This window comes from Aquarana catesbeiana, linkage group LG03 (assembly GCF_042186555.1).
Source record: "Aquarana catesbeiana isolate 2022-GZ linkage group LG03, ASM4218655v1, whole genome shotgun sequence".
Classification (NCBI taxonomy): Eukaryota; Metazoa; Chordata; class Amphibia; order Anura; family Ranidae; genus Aquarana; species Aquarana catesbeiana.
Genome location: NC_133326.1, coordinates 603,234,786 through 603,259,590, shown reverse-complemented (window position 1 = coordinate 603,259,590; position 24,805 = coordinate 603,234,786). Strand labels below are relative to the sequence as shown.

At 42.9% G+C, this 24,805-nt stretch overlaps 1 protein-coding gene across 1 annotated transcript in view; it reads left to right on the top strand.

Moving 5' to 3' along the window:
- The window catches only part of NT5DC4 (5'-nucleotidase domain containing 4), a 101,242-nt gene extending 76,443 nt beyond the window's left edge, over positions 1–24,799 (top strand). Inside the window, exons 17-18 of the mRNA XM_073622119.1 lie at positions 8,108–8,203; positions 18,619–24,799. Of these exons, the coding sequence (XP_073478220.1) occupies positions 8,108–8,203; positions 18,619–18,729 (207 nt within the window). The 3' untranslated portion in view covers positions 18,730–24,799. The remainder of the gene's footprint in view (positions 1–8,107; positions 8,204–18,618) is intronic.
- Positions 24,800–24,805: the final 6 nt, after the last annotated feature.

Below are 24,805 nucleotides of genomic sequence, written 5' to 3'. Positions count from 1 at the left end.
GCGTTCTGTTACTCCGTTCTGAGCATTTCCTAGCCATGTTGCGTATACGTACTCCTCGTAGAGTTCATGCTGTGCGGGGGCTTGGTGTTGGGGTCCTGACCGTGACACAAGTCCAGTCCATGAACAGGGTGGGGAGGAGTTCATGGACCAAGAATTGGTTGCTTCAGCGTGACCAGTTCTGTCATATGCCTTTGCTCCGTGAGATCCGTGAGAATAATCCTGATGATTTCAGGAACTCTCTCAATGACGGACCCCGTTTTTCACAGTTTGTTGGCTTTGCTGACCCCCTATATCAGCAGGCAGGATACCTGCATGAGGCAAGCCATCACTCCGGAGCAGAGGCTTGTCGCCACCCTGCGGTACTTGGCGACGGGGAGAAGTCTGCAGGACTTGAAGTTCTCGACAGGCATCTCCCCCCAGGCTCTGGGGATCATTATCCCAGAGACCAGTTCTGCCATAATCCAGGTCCTGCAGAAGGAGTATATTAAGGTAAGATTTTTATCCTTTAATATCACATTTTATTGTATATGTTTGATAATATATTGTATTTCTTTCCTCGTTCCCTAATTACCATGATTGGAATACACTGTGAATGTCCACTTTGTCCGCATGCATGCTGGATTTTTATGCAATTATTTTTTTTGTCCTTCATACATATTTGCCTTCACTTACCTCCCCAGCATGCTCTCCTGGCCCTAGATTCACCTCATGTAGTCACTTAATGTATTTTATCAGCTCCATAGTAGTGCTTTACCCCAAAACCCCCCTAAAATGTTTAGAAATGTGATTGGTGCTTAAAATTCAGGCAGAGTGCCAGAAGCTTTTTTGGGGGGTTCCCAAATCATTTGTAACCCTCCCTCCCCCCAACTGCTAAGTCAGCTGATACCAATTCTCTATCTATTCTCAATCATCTATCTGCTGACTTTCCCAAACCCATACACACTATACCCACTTCTTTTGTGGTCATATTTATGGATGAATTCCCCAAAGCATGTAGTGCAAGGGCCTGCCTGTATACTTTCAAATGGTACTGTTTCAAGTTTTTATATACTATTATTATCTTGATAGGTAATAGCAGAATGTCCAAATGTGCTCAAATGTGTACAATGTGTATTTATATCTTTGTATTATGACACTTCTTACCTGTCCAGTGGGCTGCCAATAGTGTAACTAACGAGGGGCTGTTCAAAGTAATACCCATTATTTAGGCATTCATCTCTCAATGAAGTGGAGAGGGTTACCTGTCCCAGAGTTCCCCCCCCCCATAATGTTAGAAATGGCCCATGAGAGGGGGGGGGTGAATCTGATAGTTGGACCTTATACTTTGGTTTCTAAAAATTTCCTCTAATAAATGTTATCTTGATGTTGGCCAACAATGTTTGTGTCTAATCTGCTTTCCCTGTTTATGTGCACAAAGACTAATTTTTTTTTTGGTTTTGACTCCACAGTTTCCTTCCACGTCACAGGAATGGCAGACTGTAGCCTGCCACTTTGCCCACTGGTGGGACTTTCCTAACTGCGGAGGGGCAATTGATGGGAAACAAGTCCACATCGTCCCACCACCCAACTCGGGTCGTACTATTATAATTATAAGGGGTTCAATAGTATTGTGATGTTGGCGGTGGTGTTGGATGTCCGATGGTGGAGTCAGACCGAGTTCTACAGGTGTCTCCAGAATGGCAGCTTGGACTTGCCACCTCCAGAAGACAATGTGGAAGGACTCCCATTCGTCTTCGTTGTGGATGAAGCTTTTGCGCTGGGGACCATCTTATGCAGCCATTCCCTATGAGGACCCTCACCCTGGACCAGAGGGTTTTTAATTACCGGCTGGCCAGAGCCAGAAGAATGGTGGAGAACACGTTTGGAATCATGGCCAGCCGGTTCCGCCTATTTCTTACACCCATACATATGGCGGAGTACAAACTGAATCACATCATCCTGGCGTGCTGTGTTCTACACAACTTTTTACGGCAACATTCTGCCAACTATGCTGGCTCAGTTGGGCCTGAGGCCGAAATTCAACATGAATCAACCCTGACGGCGCTTGAAAGTGGCCGTCCTGGCTTGCCCCCCCTGAGTGCCCGTGATGTCCTGCTAAGATACCTTGAATTCTTTGCGGGTAGGGGGGCTATCAATATGCCAGACAATGTGTAAAACCTTTAGAAAAAAAAAAAAAAACTCAGATCTTTGGTGACATTTTTACTGCTTGTGTTTTTTGTAGCTGATCCTGACAGAAATGTGGTGAGTCCTGAAAAAGGCGTGATTGTGTAACATTACAAAGCACTGTTGGGTGTTATTTACTAAAGGCAAAGGCACTTTGCACTACAAGCGCACTTGAAACTGCACTGAAACTGCACTTGTAGTGCAAAGTGTATTTTCCCTTAGGAAATAACTCCCATTGTCACAGAAAACACCAATTAGAGCACCACAAATGTGTTGGAGCGTTGAGACAATAATCCACACATTCTTGATTAAGAATCTTTTTAATACCAGCACAATCACATGTGCATTTCCAAAAGGTTTTTAAAACAAACCAACATGTTTGTTGTTTAACAATTTTTGGGGTCACATTAGAATAAAGTAGAAATGTCCATTTAAGATAAAACAGGCATGTGTAAAACCAACAAGAAACACACAACTTTAGAACTTACAAAGTTCACATTTGGTAGAACTTGAAGGCAATATCAGACATGAGTATTTAAAAACTGTGTTTGATATTGCGTTCAGATGGGGTGCAGTCACCCCAGGAAAAGCCAAATTTGGAAGATGCACACAAATTTACGAATGTCAACATGTGCTAGCTGCCATCACGGGGGATCAAGGGACATGTTTTGGGGGTGCAACCCCTTCCTCACAGCTACTTTATTATTGAGGAAGGGGTTGCACCCCTAAAACGCATCCATTGATCTCCCGTGATGGCAGATAGCACATGTTGACACACTGTGTGCCTCTTCAAAATTTGGCTTTGCTACAAATTGACATAAAAAATACAAATAAATTTGGCACCACAAAAAACCAAGGCATTTTGAGGGGTTTTAAACTCTCCCTAAAACATCAATGATGTTCTTCATTTTTTGCTGAACATCATTGATGCTTTTCACAATGTTTTCCAAGTCCCTATTACACCCCATGATCTCCCCAATCAGGATCTGTGCACTTTCTCTGGTGAAAGGATCTGGATCCACAACATCACGATCCCCTAAAAAGATAGAAACAAAAAAACACCATGTATTATAAATATGGCGGCATCCATCTCTTACCTGAGCCTGTGGTTGCAGACACTCACCTGTTGTGGTGACTAGTTCCACCACGTCTTCCTCCTCCTGCTCTGCTGGCCTTAGGTGGATTTCCCCTTCTTCCAGAGGTGGGGGGGTCTCTGGTCTCCTCGGATGAGGGGTGTCCTCCGAGTCTTTTCTCCCCTATGTAAAAAAAAATAGGTATACTTAGCACACAGATATTTGATGGCAGAAAAAGGAATATGAAACATTGTTTGGAAGTGGGGTACAATTGTCTGTTTTGGCAGAGTTCCAAGATGTGGCATTTTTCTTGTCCTTTGTCAAGCTTGAATACTTTTACCTGTCTTGTACAAGCTTCACAAATGGAGACACCCCTATAGTATACACTGGAGCACCTGTGTGGCCCCCCTAATAAAAAGGGTGTTCTTGTGTCCCACACTAGTGCTCCAGCGTCCAGATGTGAAAACTGCTGCTGAGTGTCCTCTCCTTACACAGAATCTAGTTGGCATTTCATTCTAGTAACAAACCCATCTACACAACCCAATTCTTTTCACACAAGTAGGCCCTAAAAAATGCTGGCAAATGCATATGGCCAAACGAATTATGTTTGATACGAACGAATAATGTGCCCATGAACATGAAAGTTGCCTTTTGAAACTGGATAACAGTTAATAAAAGCACATGGAGCAGCACGAACGTAATATACATAAAGAATAGGAACACAGCACAACTACTTACTTTTTTGCAGCACTCTCCGCATCTTTCTGTACTGCTCGTGCTCTCTTAATTTGAGGTCCGACCACCGCTTCCTGAGCTGATCTTTTGATCGTCGTACCCTCGAAATCCCTGTGCAGGCTCTTGACCACTTTTGCCATGATCTTGGCCTTTCTGGCATTGGGGTTGGGTTAAGGTCCATACTTCCCATCATAGTCGGCCTTCTTCAGGATGTCGACCAGCTCCAACATCTCCCCAAAGGACATATTTGATGCCTTAAATTGTCTCTTCCGGGATCGGGACGTTTCAGGCTCTGGGCTTTCCTCCTCCTCATCCTCGTTGCTGTAATTAGCACGCACCTGCTGAGACTCCGCCATGTGCTCTTCCCCACTGCGCAGAACGAGAAGGGGCGGGGAATAGACTAGAAAGAACGTCAGGGGCGGAGGAAGGAGTATCTGAGGCGCCGATCGTGAAAACGAAGGTAAGATATAAACTTGGGCCTATACTGCTTCTAAATTGAGGCCTATATTGTAACTATATTAGGAGAGTTTCGCCTGACATTACTGTTTGTCTTGTGTTGTGTCTTGCAGAGAAAATGGATGGCTTCAATGACCACAATTTCCTCCCCCTGTTCATAGACAAGTACAGGGAGCTGCCCTGTCTGTGGCAGGTGAGACATCCACATTACAATAATAAACAAAAGAGGCAGGCAGTGCTGGAGAAACTGCTGGAGTTGGTGAAGCCGGTGGTCCCCACGGCAAATATCCCCTATTCAAAAGCCAAAATTGGTGGCCTGAGGAGCACTTATCTAAGGGAGTGCAAGAAGGTCACGGATTCCCAGAGATCCAGAGCAGGAGCAGATGACATTTATGTCCCCAGGCTCTGGTACTATGAGAGACTGCGATTTCTGTCAGACCACACTGGAGTCAGGGAATCCCTCTCAACCCTTCCTTCCACCCCAGCTGAGGCTTCCGATGTCCAGCCTGGGACTTCCAGCCAGGAAGAAGTGGAGGAGCCCAGAGGGAGTCAGGTATAGAATTCTTCTACAGATTTCTGGTCAATAAATAAATGATGTTTACTAGATTTTATTATTGATCACTAATTGCTGATTTAATAAAGTGTTTTACATATCAAGAGAGTAGTGGGCACCAAAAATTCGACCAAGAATGAAAAATGCTGGGCTCAGAAGGATAGTCTGTTATATTTGTTAACATTCAATTTGCAACAGTCATGAGATGAAAATTGTGTGTGATTGATGAAGTAAAAACTAAAACTATGTCCCTTTTTCATACACAGGAAGACCTCAGCCAGGAGGAGGCTGTGGAATGTGGCATACAGGAGGAGGCTGTGGAATGTGGCAGCCAGGAGGAGGTGGGGGTTAGTGGCAGCCAGGAGGAGGCGGGGCTAAGTGGCAGCCAGGAGGAGCCTGGGACCAGTCGCAGCCTGACAGAATCGCAGGTTCCGCCCCTCTGCCTTCCATACAAAAGACCCAGGAAGGGGACTCACATGCAGGATTCAGCGCTCAGGCTCATTCAGGAGGCTTCTGCGTCCCTCAGAGCCTTACCCACTCCTGAAGAGGCCTTTGCCTGCATGGCTGCCACCAAACTGAAGGGCATGCAGGAGGGTCAACGCCTCATGTATGAGAAACTTCTTTATAAACTCCTAACTAAGGGGGTAAGTGGCGAAATCACACCCAATACCGATGTGATTGAGTTGGACCATCCTTCTCCTCCTCCTGCCACAACTCCACCACCAGAGCCACAGCGTGGAAGGAAGACCAGAGAGTGATGACCTGGGTTCAGTCTGGTCTGACAAAAGATGCAGTCTCTTGTATGACCACAGCCTGGGGACACAGATGTCATCTGCTGCTTTCTGGATCTCTGGGACATCTGGACTAGACTGCACTCCCTTAGATATGGACTCCTCAGGCCACCAATTTTGCTTGAAAATAGTTGATATGTGCCCTGGGTGCCAAAGGCTTCACCAATTTCAGCTGTTTCTCCAGAGCTGCCTCCCTCTTTGGTTCTGAGCCCTTAATAAAGGAATTTTTTTTTCAATTATACTCGCCTATGTGTGTTTTCCTCCAAAAAGGACAGTTTGTTTGTGAGGAGGCAGGTACATTTTAAAAATACAATGTGAAATTAACAAGAGACACCAACTGCAAACAACCTCCTTGAGATTAAATAATACAAGATAATAATGGTGTTGTGGTAACTTGACACACAAAACACACACAAAAATATTATGGAGTAAAACCCCAAAAAAAACAAAAAAAACATCAGCCTTGGAAAAAATAAAAAAACACCAAAAAAAAAAAAAATAAAAAATGCCTTGACCCCAAAAAAAGAGAAATATTTAAAAACCAACCAAAAAAAATTTGGTCAGATGTGACAAATTATAAAATATATTGAGGGAATCACAATAAATAATAAAGAAAGAAGTTTGTGAGAAGTCTGTGTGAATATGAGCAGCAAAACTACCTCATTCTTCTCACATTATAAAGAAGAAGAGAGTACGCTGTATTAAACAATTTTTAACATTGCAGCGTGACGAAAGTGCTGTATCCATTGCGAGCTGTTCCGTCTCGGAATTTCTTCTAAGCATGCGTGGCACTTTGTGCGTCAGAACTGGCCACACACGGTTCGGAATTGACGTGATCGGATTTTGTTGTTGGAAAATTTTATAGCTTGCTCTCAAACTTTGTGTGTCGGAAAATCCGATGGAAAATGTCCGATGGAGCCCACACATGGTCGGAATGTCCGACAACACGCTCCGATCGGACATTTTCCATCGGATAATCCGACCGTGTGTATGGGGCATAAGTCTACTGCCCAAGGGCCAGGAAGGCTGTACTATGGCAGATTTAGCCCTTGATCGGCAACACTGGCACTTTGCATTTGCTCCATTATTACTGGTGACTCTTGTTCTCATTTAAGTTCTACATTATAAATCCAGACATATTAATGAAAGTTATTATCATCATCACTTAAAGTAAAACTAAACATGCAATTTTTACTTGCCATTATCCCTTCTATTTATATAAAGTTCATGCTACTGTATTTAATTTAATCTAAAAAAAAAAGCATGTCACATGACGTTTCCCAGGTCTTTCTTAGTACTCTGCTGTTGTATGAATGTTTGTCTGCACCAGTGGTGGCTGCTCCATTAGGGGTGCCGCCCCCTAACCTACATGCAGGGCGCCGGACTCATGGATTTCAATGTCTTTATTTTTTTTTAAGCACATGTTTAGAGCCTGATGCTCCAATTGGCTTCAAAAAAGGGTAGGCTTGGGGCGCAGAGCACTGCGCCCTGAGCCCACCCAGTTGTGCAACAATAGCAAATTAATATTCGCTATTGTCTTCTTGATTCTCCTACCTGCCAATCAGGAAGCAGGTCCTGAGACCCGATTAGCCAAGAGAAGCGACCACATTGGCCGTCGAGCAGGACACACCGAGAAGTAGACACAGGCCCGCGACCTAGATGAGGTAAGTGCGGGATTTACTGGTGGACAGATATGTTTACCACCCCCCCAAAAAATGGAGCACCAGCCACAACTGGTCTGCACAGTGTTGATTGGTGCTGTACATGTCCCATGGCATAAAAAAAGATTTTTAGAATAGAGAATTAATGTAAATAATAGCAACAAAACAGTTAATGCTTCATACAAATCTATTTTTCAAAGCAAATGTTTATTATTTTTTTGCAGTAACATGGTGTAGGCGGAGTTTAAGTTGACTGACAATAGCTTTCGCTTTTTTTATACTGTAAAGAGATCTGAAAGAGGTTCTGCCAATCACAGGCTGTTTTGTGCCCCTCCAGCCTATGTCTACGTGCTGGGACTAACAGGGAGGTAAAGCCTCCATCAATCACCATTTTATAACCTTGCCCCCATAGCGATTAGCAATATGAGGACATGGAGGAGGAGGAGGGAGCGGGCTGTCATTTACCACTAAGTATATGAGCACACGTATGACTCTATAGTCACATGGGTTGTTCAGATAAGGAGCAAATGAACAGATTAGAAGGGAAGTGAAACTGGAGCATGCTACAGAAAACAAATGCTCTAGTGGATGAGTATGAACAGAATGTAATATAGCATGTATTGACAGTTTTCAATGGTTTGGGTTTAATGACACTAACACATTTATACTTTACAGATGCCACATGAATCCACAGTGGACTATGTTAGTGTGGACGGTGCAGATACTAGCAAGGCACTTGATCAGCAGTTGAAACACATCAAAAGGGAATATGTAAGTGCTTGACATCTGTGTCACCATATGTTACAGTGCCTTGAAAAAGTATTCATACCCCTTGACATTTTCCACATTTTGTCATGTTACAACCAAAAACGTAAATGTATTTTATGTGATAGACCAACACAAAGAGGCACATAATTATGAAGTGGAAGGAAAATGATCAACGATTTTCAATATTTTTTACAAATAAATACATGAAAAGTGTGGCGTGCATTAGTATTCAGCCCCCTTTAATCTGATACCCCTAACTAAAATCTAGTGGAACCAATTGCCTTCAGAAGTCACCTAATTAGTAACTAGAGTCCACCTGTGTGTAATTTAATCTCAGTATAAATACAGCTGTTCACACCAGACAGGTCAGAGATAAAGTTGTGGAGAAGTTTAAAGCAGGGTTAGGTCATTAAAAAAAAATAGCCCAAGCTTTGAACATTTCATGGAGCACTGTTTAATCCATCATCCGAAAATGGAAAGAGTATGGCACAACTGCAAACCTACCAAGACATGACCGTCTACCTAAACTGACAGGCTGGGCAAGGAGAACATTAATGAGAGAAGCAGCCAAAAGGCCCATGGTACTTCTGGAGGAGATGCAGAGAGCCACAGCTCAGGTGGGAGAATCTATCCACAGGAAAACTATTAGTCGTGCACTCCACAAATCCTGGAAGAGTGGCAAGAAGAAAGGCATTGTTGAAAGAAAGCCATAAGAAGTCATGTTTGTGAGAAACCATGTGGGGGACACAGCAAACATGTGGAAGGTGGTGCTCTAATTAGATGAGGCCAAAATGTAACATTTTGGCCTAAAAGCAAAACACTATGTGTGGAGGAAAACCAACACTGCAAATGACCCTAAACACACCATCCCCACCCTGAAACATGGTGGTGGCAGCATCATGTTGTGGGGATGCTTTTCTTCAGCAGGGACAGGGAAGCTGGTCAGAGTTGATGGGAAGATGGGTGGAGCCAAATACAGGGCAATCTTAGAAGAAAACCTGTTAGAAACTGCAAAAGACTTGAGTGTTAGAATGGCCCAGTCAAACTCCAGACCTGAATTCAATTGAGAATCTGTGGCAAGACTTGAAAATTGCTGTTCACAGACGCCCTCCATCCAATCTGACAGAGCTTGAGCTGTTTTGCAAAGAAGAATGGGCAAAAAATGTCACTCTCTAGGATGTGCAAAGCTGGTAGAGACATCCCCAAAAAGACTTGCAGCTGTAGTTGCAGCAAAAGGTGGATCTACAAAGTATTGACTCAGGGGGCAGAGTACAAATGCATGCCACACTTTTCACATATTTATTTATAATAATTAAAAAAAATATATCATTTTCCTTCCACTTCACAAATATGTGTCATATTGTGTTGGTCTATCACATAAAATACATTTACATTTTTTGGTTGTAACATGCCAATATGTGGAAAATGTCAAGGGGTATGAATACTTTTTCAAGGCACTGTACCAGTGGAAATATCTATGACAAGAGATACCCGTATATATGTGTCAGATATTCTGTTGGACCAGTTTTTCAGAGAAATTACTTATGTATGACAAGTAAACAAATCTGACATCCAGTGCTTTTTGTTTATTTTTTTTACCACTAAGATGTAATTGGGACAGGATGGAAAACCTGGATGCAACATGATACAATCTGTCATACCATCATTTCCTTCTATATCCAAGTTGGGGCAAACATGGTAAACAGCCCTTGGGGACATTTTATACTAAATATAAAGGAAAAGGCATTCTACCTTATTTGATGGCATACACCACTTCATTTGTGTGATCGATAAAATTTTGTGCCGATGAGTGTAGGGTTCAACAGATAATAGCACTTAAATATAGCGGCTAACATGCCCAACAATGCTCTTAGGCTACTTTCACACTGGGGCGTTAGCACTGAAACTAGTGGCCCATTGATTTCAATGGCGGGGGCCATTTAGGAGCAGTGTATACACTGCCTCAAAGATGCTGCTTGCAAGACTTTTTTCCTGTCCTGCAAGCGCACCGCCCCAGTGTGAAAGCACTCAGGCTTTCACACTGGGGCTGAAGAAGAGGCATTTTACAGATGCTATTTTTAGCACAAAAACGACTGTAAAGCGCCTCAGTGTGAAAGTGGCCTTAATAGAACAAGATGACTCATGCCGCGTACACACGAGCGGACTTTGCGTCAGACTTTGCCTGGCGGACTTTGACGGACTTTCTGAATGAACGGACTTGCCTACACACAATCCACCAAAGTCCGTCAAATTCGTACGCGATGACGTACGACCGGACTAAAACAAGGAAGTTCATAGCCAGTAGCCAATAGCTGCCCTAGCGTGGCTTTTTGTCCGTCGAACTAGCATACAGACGAGCGGACTTTTCGACCAGACTCGAGTTCGACGGATTGATTTAAAACATGTTTCAAATCTAAGTCCGTCCAACTTTTGAGAAAACAGTCCGCTGGAGCCCATACACGATCGAATTGTCTGACGAAACCCGTCCACCGGGCAAAGTCTGCCGTAAAGTCCACTCGTGTGTACGCGGCATAAGACCTGATAAAACATCTTACAGGACCTCCAGTCAGCTCCGGTCAGAGCCACTGTACTAACCATGCAAGATTAGTCTAGAGCTCGCCTCTGCTGAGCTATTGTGCTGCTGATTTTCCAGCTTGCACGGCTGGCTGGCTGGCTTCTGTCAGACAGACCAACATACACACAGATCAAATGTCGGACTTTTTTTTTTTTTTTTTTTACTGGCCGTTGTCTCCTGACATTTGGCACGTGTATATCCCACTTAAGACTTTGACCTAATCCAGCGTCTGTGGAGGCCTGATCATCCACCTGGTAAAACTTAGTAAATGTATCAGCAGAAGACCAGGTGGTAGCCTTACAGATCTGGGAAACCAGGAAGAAAAGGCCACAAAATCTAATACGTCTGGGGCAGTGGGCCTTCACAGGAAAGGAAATAATCTTATCCTAAGTGATGATTTGTCAACCTAGCAATTATGGATCTAGACAGAGCCTGCTCCTTCTAGTAGTCTTCAGAAAACACAAAGTTAGACTGAAAAATCAAGTCTGTGGCTGCAAGGTGATAGCCAGGAGAAAGGCAACTTTTTGTGACAAGAGGAAGAGAAATATCCCAGACTGTTTTACATGGTGGCCTTTGTAAGACCAACATCACCAGATTGAAGTCTAACAGAATTATTATGTGGGATCATATGGGTGGAACAATGTGAGCCACCCCTGTGCACAAAGGCTCTGACAAAGGAGTAGGAGCCCCATCAAGGCAGTAATCTGAGTTCTATAGTCTTCAGGTCTTTGGCCTTGTCGAGTCCTGACTGAAGGGAGGATAAAACCTGTGCCACAGAGTATTTCCTGGGATGAAGCATTGCTTGTGTAGTGGCAAATCATGCTGGAAAAGGGCAGTCTGGCCTTCAACGAGGGAATCATGGAATCCGCAATGCCACCGTTTCTCAGGACTTGAGCTTCAACAGCCAACCTATCAGGACAAGTGACCATGAAGCAGGTTGGAACACAGGACTTTGGGAGAGAATTCCAAGCTTCCTCAGTCTGGCCAAGGCAGATTGGGGGGGCCACGTAGAACAGGGAGTCTCCATCCTGATGCCAGAACACAGCACTGTATACTGCATGTAATCAAGGTTACATACAGTTCTGAGAGAAGCTCAAATGTCTTAGGCTGGCCATAGATGGGTAGAATTTTGAATAAAAATTCTGGGGAAAACTTTTTTTCTAAGAAAGTTCGCTCATTTTTGTAATCATTAGTAAGTCAAATTGACCATTTTCAACTGCAGGAAATGCGAAAGGATTCCCCTTAGTGGACTTTTAAGGCACTCGAGGTAGTAAAGCAAGTTACAAAAATGTATATAAAAAGTTACATAAATTTTATTGAAAACACTTTAAAAACAATTGTAACAAGGCATTAATTGATCCATACAAAACATGTAAAGTGCTATAGCAAGCATATAACAAATTCTCCTTACACCCAACGCGTTTCGATATGTGTCTAGTCCTTCTTCAGGGGTGTGGAGACTTAGGAGAAATTTACCTAAAATGAAGTTAAATGTACAAAAATCAATTTCAGCAGACCTAAGGCATAGGATTCAGAGACAATCGTTGAATTTAGACATTATATTTATCACTTACATATAGTTGATTGATTGGTTGGACAATGTTCAGTTGATTTTCATAAGAGCTTGCAATTGGAACAGCAACAAATTTTAGACTGATAATGGAACTGTAGTAGATTTGAGTGGTATATGTACAGGTGATTTGTGCAGAAAAAAGTGGGATACAAAATATCCAAAGGTTTAGGAGTAGGGGGAGAGTCCCTCATGCACTCCACCGAAGCGGTCCGGCCAAAAGAATATACTGAGGCAAAGGAGGAATCCCTGGGAGTAAAAAAAGAGGGGGGGTTGACAATAGTATATGGTGCAAATAGAGGTGTAGGATACAGTTCAACTGAATATATTTATTTCTACCCAAGTAATGCAATCAGTAAAGTGAAGGAAAAAAAAAGTTATGGCAGCAGTATGGTCTGCAAAAAAAGGAGAGGGGGAGTATTGATGGGTGATGTACGGTGTGTGGGTTGTTTGTATTTATTTAATAAAGAGGTTAAGTAATCTATGTTTCTATATATAGTAAAGTAGAAAATATATAATATTTTATATGAAAAGAGTGTATTGCCATATATAAACCAACAGGGCAACATTGGTATAGTTTATATAAAAAATGGTCTGGATATAGAGTCACATAGGTATCAAAATAAATAAGGTGAAAAGAAAACTATATCTATGGAAAGAGAGTTCAATATCTGCCATTAGAGTAAAGGCAGGTAGGAGTTTAAACTTATTTGAAATGTGTGTTGCTGAACAGGGGATATATTAAAAAAGATTAAGTGTTTAAATAGAGCTGAGTAAAGAAGCAGAGAAAGCATTCCTTAGTATGAGTATAGACATGTATTAAGTACTTTAAATTGTATTGAATAGTATATAGAAAAATACCTAACGATGGAGAGATCAAAATGACCAACCGCACAGCCCAAATCCAGTAAAAACAATGCCTGGTTTGGGAGTGGTATGGTCAGAGTATTTAAGGATTATCTAATCCCAGTCAGCTGGAGCAATAAGGGCTCACAGCTGAAGTCTGGGATAGTTGTCAGGGAGACCTGTATAGCTGCCCCCTGGACTGAGTGTGCGCGGCGCAGCCCCCACCACACGTGCGCGAACATCAGCACGTCGGAGCAGTGTCACGCACACCCAGTCCACCGACACGGAAAGCCATCTCGGCAGACTGCCCATGTCCGCCGGAGTGGAGGATGTGGGCAGAAGATGTACTACGTCCATCATTCTCCAGGGAAAGCCGCCCAGTAAGAAAAACCGGGCGACTTTCTGTGCCGGGCAATTCTCCTGGCCGAACCGCAAACGGGGGAGGATCAAGAGAGGAAGGAGGAGGGAGGGAGGGGAATAAGCCAGAACAGGAACGAATAACAAATAATGGGCACGGGCCACTCTAGATAAATGTAAAAGTATGTGAAAGTAGAAAAAGTAAAAAATATATAAAAAAAATTATAAAAAAAATATATGTAAAGTCCTTTTGAGCTAGATCCAATTGCATGTCCTGTACATGGGAGAGATATAAATAGTCCATCAGAACTTCATATTAAAAATACACAATTGAATAACACAGAGTTTATATCAATTCCACATTTTTTGGCATCATATAACATGATAATATCAGCAAAAAGAGTTACAGCCTAAGACAATCAAGTAAATTTTGCATTACTATGTAAATTTCACAGTCAAAAACAGATAGGGGTATGCTGCACAGAAATAACTATAAGAGTATTACTCTCTCTAAAATAGTGGTATAGGATATATAATGAATAGATAATTTAATATTCGTGTTTTTCCAGAGGGAGGGAAAAAAAAAACGTTATTTTTGAATGATCACTGTTATGATTTACAAATAAGAGAAAAAGCACAGGGGGGCCCTTATTGTTAGGGGTTATAGAGATGGAACTTATCTTTTTTGAGGAAAGGTTTATCCAAAGTAACATGTATCAAAGAAAGAAAGGGGGGGGTGGGCCCCGATGGAGAGGTTATCTCTCCATTCCCCTAGATGAAAACCCCTCAAGGTATGGCTTGAAGGATAAGGTGTAATTCAAGCCGGGGGGCATAGCAGCTTTGAGGGAATAGATCCACTTAACTTCCATCTGGAGGAGGGTCTTGTTCCAGTCCCTCCCCCCTTGGATTGGGGTGTATCCTGTCAAGGATTAAAAATTTAATCCTAGGGAAAATTCCATCGTGCATGATTGTAACATGGCGTTCAAAGGGAAGGTCTGGATCACAAGATTGCATACTGATAATATGCCTATAGGCCCTCTTCCAGAATTCTAATTTCATTTTTCCAATGTAGAAGCAGCTGCAACTACACTGGAGCATATAGATAACTCCAGGAGTTTTGCAATTGGCAAAGTGTTTTGGGTAAAACACCTTGCCATTGGGTAAGATAGGGTTTTTTTGGGTTAACATGTACTTGCAATAGTGACAGGCACCACACATGTAGGTGCCCTTCACTTTGCAATGTGTTCTACTAGATACACCTTTAAATTCGCTGCTAACAATTCTGTCACCAATGGAAGAGGCTCTTCTGAAAGTGAATAAAGGTTTTTCGGGGACAAAATACCTATAGTTGGATCTAGGGTTAACATATGCCAATATTTTTCAACGATAATCCTGACTTGAAGTTGTTGATTAAAGGTGGTAATGATTCTTAATGGATTAATATCTGTACGTTTAGTGTTATGGAACAAGGTGTTTCTTGGCTTCATTAACACTTGTTTGTAAGATTTTCAACTGCAGTGACAAGAAAAAGGAAACATTTTCTCAGACTAATTTCTGTACGTGGTTTTCGTTCAGTAAAGTCCATTACTTATAAAATCAAATGTTAAAAATACACTCTTTAAATGACATTCAAATATTGAGAATTTTTGTATGAATTTTCCTAAGACTTTTCCTTAGAAATTTAGATTGAAATTCTATCCATCTATGGCCAGCTTTAGGGAAGCAAATAGTTCATTTGGGCCAGCTTTTTAAGTAAAAAATCCTGTTTTCTTATTCATACCTCACAGGGGAGCACCTTCATGAATACTCGCGTGCTGTGGCTAGGCTGAAAGACAAAGCCACAAACTGAAAATGTTTTACCCCATTGCAGGTAGCAATGGTGAAGTAGAAATATAGGGATGTGGCAGTAGGACTCCTTTGATATCCACAGAGACAGGGAAATACCCCAGATGCAGGTGAACAACTGAACGTACAGATTCCATACTGAACATTTGAACATACAATAAACATGTTTAAGTCCAGAATGGACCACACATCGCCATTTAGCTTGGGCACCATAAACAGGTTGGAACCTTTCTGGTTCTGGAACAGGCAACGACCCCCGAAAGAGCAACCGATCCAGAGGAACTAACAGGGCTTTTTTTTGTTGAGTGTAGTAGGTACCTTTTACAGCATGAAGTATGGAGGTGGCAAGATGCAAGACTCCAGATTTTAGCCTCAGGACACAGCCTTTTAAATCCAGACTTTGGAGACATCCCAAGTCAATATGGCTGCCAAGGTCACCAAACTTCACCCCCACTTGCCCCTTCATTGGAAAGGTTTGTTGCCTGCCTTGGCAGGCTTGTAGCCTCTCTTAAACAATAATAATTAAAAAAAAAAGTTCTGACACAAAAGAAACCTTCTTGGCTTTAGATGAAGATGGTTTCTGCTTCAAAGGCTTCTGCCACTAAATTATTTCCTCCTGTAATTTTTTGGATACATGTATCCAGAGCATTGCAAAAAGGGGTTCACCCTCAAAAGGCAGTTTTTCCATCACCTTCTTGCAGGAAGGTTCTGCTCCCGTCATAGAACTCACCTCATGTGCACCGATATAAGCAGGTGAGAGAGTGGCCAGAGAAAATCTCCCAATCCATCACTAAAGAAGAGCAATGCTTCAGTGAAGAGCTCCAAGTGGTGTCTGGCCAATGAACTGAACCTAAGGGGTCAAGATGCTTTTGCCATGCTCTTTGCCCATACCAACAAAGCCTGACAAACCCGCATAGATACAATTATGGTTTGTTTGGCCAGGAAAAAGGACACCTTTAAAAAGGAACTCAAACCTTTCGTCTGCAGGGGGACTATAATGCCCCGTACACACGGTCGGACTTTGTTCGGACATTCCGACAACAAAATCCTAGGATTTTTTCCGTCGGATGTTGGCTCAAACTTGTCTTGCATACACACGGTCACACAAAGTTGTCGGAAAATCCGATCGTTCTAAACGCAGTGACGTAAAACACGTACGTCGGGACTATAAACGGGGCAGTGGCCAATAGCTTTCATCTCTTTATTTATTCTGAGCATGCGTGGCACTTTGTCCGTCGGATTTGTGTACACACGATCGGAATTTCCAACAACGGATTTTGTTGTCGGAAAATTTTATCTCCTGCTGTCCAACTTTGTGTGTCGGAAAATCCGATGGAAAATGTCCGATGGAGCCCACACACGGTCGGAATTTCCGACAACACGCTCCGATCGGACATTTTCCATCGGAAAATCCGACCGTGTGTACGGGGCATTAGGGTCTTCTTCCAGTAAGACACTGCACAGGGTATACAGCAGGGAGAGTGCAAATATCTTGTACAGATCTTCAGTCTGACAATGCAATGGAAAGGACTTGGTTGGTTTGGGCACTTTTCAAGACCCTAAACCTGACACATTAGGCCCTGAAGGTTCTGGTAGCAACAATTTAAAGTTCCTATGGACCACTTCTGGAAAAACTCACTGTGGATCATTGTAATTGAGACACAGAAGTCTGGGTATGCGCTTCAAAAGATTTGTCTGCCTTGGAGGAGTCAGCTTCCTCGTATCCTCCCTCCTCTACTTTCAACTCAAGAAAGAGCTTTAGGGGTAAGTGACAAGGTAGATCCTGTGGTGACAGAGGCCTAGACCTCTTATGGCCCATCCCTCTGCAAATGCTCATGGACATCTTGCAGTGGTTTCAACGCAGTGGAAAAGGCAACTGAGAATCATTCCTTGGACACAAAGGTCTGTGAGAAAGGAGCCTCTGAATGAGTCAGTGAAAAAAACAGATTTTGCCTAAGAGCCAGAACCAGTTTTTCTGCCCCATAAATGAGTTGGTGAAAGTAGTCTCCTAAAATCAGCATGTTTAGTCCTCCTGGTCCCGATTTGATTAGTGCCATATCTGCCATGCCTGCATCATACTCGCAATTGAGGGGAGAGGGTAGCTTCTCAGTGTCCCACCATCTGGATACTCAGGGGCCCTGATCATAGTGAAGCCTATACTGCTCAGTTGTAAAAGGGCTGAATCCCAAGCTGGCTTCCGCAGATGTAAAGTTCATCCTTCTGGCCATGCCTGTGCAGCGTCGCAGCTAGTCATGTCTGTGCACTGGACACAACAGGGAGAAATCTGCACCTGCCTCGGACATAAGCTGGTGTCAAACAAACTAACAAATTCACCAGCACCCTGTAACGGCATCCACCAAACCGGGACACTGCAGCTCACAGGTGCAGCAGGGACACCATTGCCTCCCAAATGCCCAGAGGCAGGAGATAGCACTAGGGACCCCCACAAAAAAGGCACTTTGACTAGATGCTCTTCCCACTGTGGTCCAAGCACAGGTCCTCTGGGATATAGCCATACAGAGAGACCATTCCAGAAAACTATAACTGCTAGAGAGCCCCGTGGCGCAGCAAAAGAATTAAGCAGATACTCAGCAGAGAAAGACAGGTCCATCACCCGACAGACACTACCAAAAAAATTGAGGCAACGCTCAATCTCAGAATTAACTCTCCTGTAATGTGTAGAAAAAGAGATTTTAGAACCAACATATGATTTCAAATGACTGGGCTGCACACCTCTATATACACAGGTACCCACCTATTCTGCAACCAGACATCCCTATACACAGCTGGCTGATGCACTCCCATTCCACCATTGATCCATCAGCCAGTGCATCCAAACGGAAAAGACCAATGTATGTTGTTTTGGATAAAGTGGAGAGGGCTTCGAAATAAATACCTGTTGGGTTTCTATCTGTGTCCTTGTTAAAATGCACCTCTTTTAGTCCCCATTGATATGGCAGGAAGTCTTCCCAGTTTCTATATTTTTTCAAATCATGTGTTCCATTGTAAAAGTTACCATTACATTTTCCCCAGGGAGGACCTTTATCAGGATAAGGATTTGTTTTCCCAACGGAGGCATAATAACCCTTCTGCACTTTATCCAAAATTAAGGAAAGTTTTGACTAGGAAAGTTTTTTTTTTTTTTTTTACACACCACAACCCCCACAAACTTTTTTTTAACAGGGGTTAAATAGTAAAAGAAAAGCTCTCTCTTTCCCTTTACAGGTTCAAGAAGACTGGGTCAAGCTGGTGAACACTGCCAGGTTAAGTCTTGAGGACTCACCTGCGATAAAGAATGAACCAGAGAAGAAGCCACCATTCGTCATGCTCTACTAACATCACTAAGTGGACACAGAATTGCAGAGGGAGTTGTGCATTGTTTAAACATTATTTAGAATTGGCATTGCTATTTCCTGCATTAATGATGTCCATGCTATATTAAGCTCTGTAGAGATCTGTTATGTTTTACTGCTTACCATTACAACTTATTCAAAACACAGTCAAGGGATTAGGTTTACTTTAACATTATGCAAGTGTACCAGAACTATGCTACACATCAACATAATATAGTTTAGTCTTATAGTAGTTCTGCAAAACATGTATGTATGGTATCTAAGCTGCTCTAATAGTTGCACTGGAATCATGACAGGCTAGAAAACTTCAAGATGACAGCCACTTGAATAGGTTGCAACTGGTATGAAATGCTGCTCTCTGGTGGTCAGCATGGGAAAGACATGAAGCCAGAATCTTCATCTGCAACAGTATTAGGTCAATTTATGTCATGTCTGTTAGATTTGACACACAAAAAATTTGGTCTAATTCTATTTTGTGTAACATTTAAAATGGAAATGAACATAAGCTGATGCTCTTTCAGTAATTTCTTGCAGCCCTTGTACCAAATGAACAATGAAGGAAATTTGGCTGGCTAATTCATGTCAATAATGATACAATCTTAAAGTGATTAAAAAGCTACAGTGCTTACCAAAATAGGATATGACTGCCTACGTAATCGCCAGTGATTAAGCTACAATGATTCAAATCCCTGCATGATCAGAAGTACACTTGACGATAAAGGGAACTACATATAGTCTGATGTTCTTTTCAAACTGACCAAAGCTACAAATATTTAATAGATTGTTTATACCTTCTCAATACAGGTAGTTATGTTTATCTATGAATTTTCCTTGCAACTTTTTTTTTGAATGTTTAAATTATGTGAAGACTAATAAAAGCATAGTGTTCTAGTGTATGGATAGGTAGACTACTCTTGAGGGTATTGCCATGTTCACCATCGCTATTCAAGTCCTTTCTATACCTTTGACAAGTTACATATTGGAAATCAGTACTATATATCAGTGGTCACCAACCCTGTCCTCAGGGCCCACTAACAGGCCAGGTTTGTAAGATAACTGAAATACATCACAGGTGATATTATTTGCTGCTCAGTGATTGCAGTATTCTAGTCTGCATCTCCCCAAGGTAATACATAAAACCTGGCCTTTTAGTGGGCCCCGAGGACAGGGTTGATGACCACTGCTATATATGTTGTTTCTAATCACATTTCCTGTACAGGTTCCTGAGGAAGCCCTCTCCATTGAGAAATGTTATAACATTTATCCTGGGTTCTACACACAGCCCTATTTCCATTTTATGTAGATAGCTTGCGTCACCAGGACACTTTCTAGAGGCGGTTGGTGCCCAGACCTATTTGGAGGTCCTGAATATTGGAAAAAGTAAATACTAACCTGTCGTATGCAGTGGTAATAAGAGTCTATATAAAATAGGAATAGGGTTGTTGGGAGGTCTTGAAAGTAAACAATGGCATATCTGTGCTTGGAGGCCTCTCCTTTTCACAGCTCTCTAGAAGTCCCTAGACAGGCATCTCAGAAACTATGTAAAAAAAATAAATAAAAAAAAAGCTGAAGTGATACGAGGGAGAAATAAAAAGCTAGCCACTGTCTCTATGCACAGGCGGTTTGATGTGATAGCAAGCATAATGGCATGGGTCACTAAGTCTGAGCTTGGGCCTAAGGGGTGGTTGTCATCTTTCTGCAATTGCTAATTTCCTGATCATCAGGTTTACCTATTTGCTTTAATACTTTATCCCTTACCTGGAACAGGTATGACAATAAGGAGAACAAAAAAAATGTTCTATCTACTGAAACAGCACATAGGCAATTCATCCAGAGCTCAGTTAATAAATCCATATACCTGTAAAGTCCATATGATGTAATCCAAGTCAATGAAAACCCCCATTAGATTTACCGGTAACGGTATTTCCATGAATCTTCCAGGATAGCTACTTGAGATGATTGATGTGTTTCCTGTAGAGGGCGAAGCCAGACACAATTTAAAAGGCCCGCCCGCCCTCTCCTCTGACCCTCAGTTGTTTGAAGATCAAGTAAACCACCACCAAAAGTGCACTTGGCAGAGGAATAACAGAAACTCACTAAAAAGCAACCACCAGGAATACAAAAGGAGACCAGTGAATACAGAGTAGGGTGGGAATATAGACGCTGGCCTGGAAGATTCATGGAAATACCATTACTGGTAAGTCTAATGGGGGTTCCCCCCCCCCTCATCTTCAAGGACAGCTACTTCAGAGGATCAGCAAAATTCTATACCTTAGGGAGGGACAACAGCCTGAAGTACTTTCCTACCAAAGGAGAGGTCCTGGCTGGAGAGCATCTGGACGCTATAATGCTTGATAAACGCATGAGAGGAGGACCAGACAGCAGCTTTAGAAATTTCTTCCCATGATGCTCCTGCTCTTTCTGCCCATGACGCGGTCAAAAGATCTCCTTGAATGAGCTCTAACTCTGGAGGGAGGGATGTGACCTGACGCTCTGTAAGCTTCACAAATTGTTTCCCTAATCCATCTGGAACTTCTAGATGCCTTGGTCCCCTTTTTGGGGCCACTGAACAACACTAATGCCCCGTACACACGATAGGAGCTTGTTGTCGTAAATTCTGACCGTGTGTAGGCTCCATCGGACATTTTCCATCGGAATTTCCGTCACACAAAATTTGAGAGCTGGTTCTCAAATTTTCCGACAAAATCCATTGTCGGAAATTCCGATCGTGTGTACACAATTCCGACGCATGCTCAAAATCAAGCAGAAGAGCAGCACTGGCTATTGAACTTTATTTTTCTCGGCTTGTCGTACGTGTTGTATGCCACCCCGTTCTTGACGTTCGGAATTTCCGACCAACTTTGTGTGACCGTGTGTATGTAAGAAAAGTTTGAGCCAACATCCGTCGGAAAAAATCCATGGATTTTGTTGTCGGAAAATCCTATCAGGTGTACAGGGCATAAGAGTTGGGAGGATCTCCTAAACTCACTAGACCTTTCTAGATAAAGCAGAAGGCATCTTTTCACATCCAAAAAACAATCTTTCCGCTTCCGCGTTCTTGGGGAGGAACAAAAACTAGGGAGAACTACCTTCTGGGACCTGTGAAAGCTGGAAGAAACTTTGGGTAAGTAGAAAAGGATCAGGCCCAATCACTACCCTGTCCTCTAAAATCCTCAGGAAAGGGTCATTACAGGAAAGAGATTCTTGATCCAATGAAAGGTAATCTTTAAGGAAATCAACTTCAGAGAGGCCTCATGCAATGGCTCAAAAGGAGCCCTAGTTAAAGCATTTATTACTAACAGATCCCAGGGAGGAATCTGTTTAACAGCCCTGGGTGTATACCTAGTTCTGGCTGAAAGGAACCTCTTGAGCAAAGGGTCCTCAGCCAATCTTCTTTCTGCAAACAGGGGCAGAGCAGCAACCTAAACCCTAAGGGTGCTGACAGAAAGTAATTTCTTCACCCCCTTTGCAAAAAATCTAGTATACAGGGAGTAGAAAAAGAATCCATTCCTGTCTTCTGCCAGGAAACAAAAGTTTTCCAAACTTTCCCATCTGTCTTTCTTATGACTTTGGCTGTTCAGAATATTCTCAATAACCCTCTCTGTGCACCCCTTAGCTGTAGGATGCGCCGCTCAACCTCCAGGCCGTCATGTGGAAGATCTGAGGGTTTGGATGGAGTACTGGCCCCTGACGGCGAAGATCCCTCCGCTCCGGCAGGGGCCAGGGGGGTTCTATTGAGAGAGCTCTCAGCGAGGAGAACCAACTCCTCCTGGGCCACCAAGGGGCATCAGGATAACTTCTGCTTGATCCTGAACAATCTTCCAAACTACCAGTGGTAAGAGAGGAAATGGAGGGAAGGCGTAGGCTAGAGTGAAATTCCATGGGAAAGAGCGCATCTGTCCCTAAGGACTCCGTCTCTCTTTCCAGCGAGAAGAAAACCGGTAGTTTTTTGTTGAGACTGGATGCAAAAAGATCCCCTGTGGGAACACCCCACCTTAACACGATCTCCTGGAACGTGTCTTCAGTTCCCAACTGCTGGCACTGATGTTTACTCTGCTCAGATAGTCCACCAGAACATTCACTGTCCCACTGATGTGCACCGCCCTGACTGAAGAGACATTGTTCTCTGCCCAGGACAGAATCTGCTGACTTAACAATAGAAGAGTATCCGAGCGAGTGCCCCCTTGCTTATTTAAGTACGCTACGGTTGTGGCATTGTCCGAAAAAAAATCAACAGGTCTTTTGAATTGACCCTCTCCTCCAGAGCAATTAAAGCATTCCCCACTGCTACAAGTTCTCTGAAATTTGATGACTGGCATGCCTCCTCCCTGGGCCTGCCAGTCCCCCGAGTGAGCTCCCCAGCCCCACAGACTGGCATCTGTAGTAATTTTCATTGGAGAATACCAAGTCCTTCCCTCTCTTGCAGATGTTCCTGTTGCTTCCACCAGGACAGATTGAAAAAATCCTTTTGGAAGCTGTATGAGCCAATTCAAAGAGCTTTTTCTGCTATCCCAATTATGCAGAAGAAATGCCTGAAGGGGCCTGGAATGCAATTGGGCCCATTGGACCCCCAGAATTGCTGCAGTCATTAAGCTCAATAACTGCATGATCTGACGAAGGGAGACCTGTGGGAGCAACCTGAAGTTCTGCACAGAGAAGAATCTTTAAAATCTTTTCTTCCGGAAGAAAAATCTTTTGGGCAACTGTGTCTATTAGGTAACCCAACAAGGACATGCTCTGGGAGGGAATCAAACAAGACTTTTGCTGATTGACCTTCCACCCCAATTTCTAAAAGGTCCGCAAGATCAATTGCAGATCCTGAACAAGGCTCTCTTTCTCTCGGGCAAAGACCAAAAAAATAATCTAAATATGGAACGATCGATACCCTCTCTATTCGAAAATAGGCCCCGGCTTTGGCCAGGATTCTCGTGAAAATCGTTGGTACTGGCGAGAAACCAAAAGGGAGGGCTCTGAACTGCCAATGACGTGGACCGTTCTCCATGAGAACTGCAAATCTGAGGAACTTTTGATGATTCTGGCAGATTGGTACATGAAGGTAAGCGTCCTGAAGAACCAGGGTTACCATGAACACTCCTGGTAATAACAGATTCCTTACAGAATAAATGTTTTCCATCCGGAATAGTCTGTAGACTATGAATCTGTTCAGGACACTTAAAATTGATGACCATCCAAAAACCGCTGGTAGCCTTTCCTACCAGAGAGATGCAAGAATAAAATCCTCTGAATTTTTGATCTTCCAGAAAGGGAGAAATAACCCCCTCTGTTTCCCACATCACAATCAGATTCACAATGGCCTGCCGTCTCTCTTGGTCCCTCGGCAGATGGGTAAGAAAAAACCTCTGGGGTGGGGGGTTTTTGAATTCCAACCTGTAACCTCTATCATTTGGAGGATAAAAGGATTGCTGGTAATCTCTGCCCATTCCTTGATGAAATGGGACAACCTCCCTCCTACCCCCGCTCTGGCGTCACTGGGGATTTTTGGTAGGGGCTGAAGGAGCAAAAAGAGTGCCCCCCCTTGTTGCTGGTCTTTGTTATATGACCACTTCAGCTTTGCCTGTTGCCTATTGGTCTTAAAATTAACTTTGTTCTGAAAGCCACGAAAAGGCCTCTTATTTTTTAAATTGTGTCTGATTTGTGTTTCCTGTAGAGGGTGGAGCCAAATCATCTCTCAAGTAGCTGTCCTGGAAGATGAGGGGGGAAAAGTCTCTGGTGCTGGTGTACACATCAAAAGGAAAAAAAAAAATCCCACAGCTCCTCAATATAGATCATGGGATGATACAGCCAGCAATATGAATAGGAAACAAAGTAGCAAGGGCGCAGGGTATGCCATGCATTCTGCTACATGAATCTATTTTAACTATCTGTGTCAACATACTGGATGCGATGGTAGATGGAATAATCAATTATAACGTTACTTTCTATGTAATGTCTGAATTTAAAAATGCCTTTATAATGTTTCCATTTTTATATTTTTGGCATTATTAGATTTGTTCAAATTTTTTGAACTGTCAATAAACTTAATAAAAATTTGAGTCCGT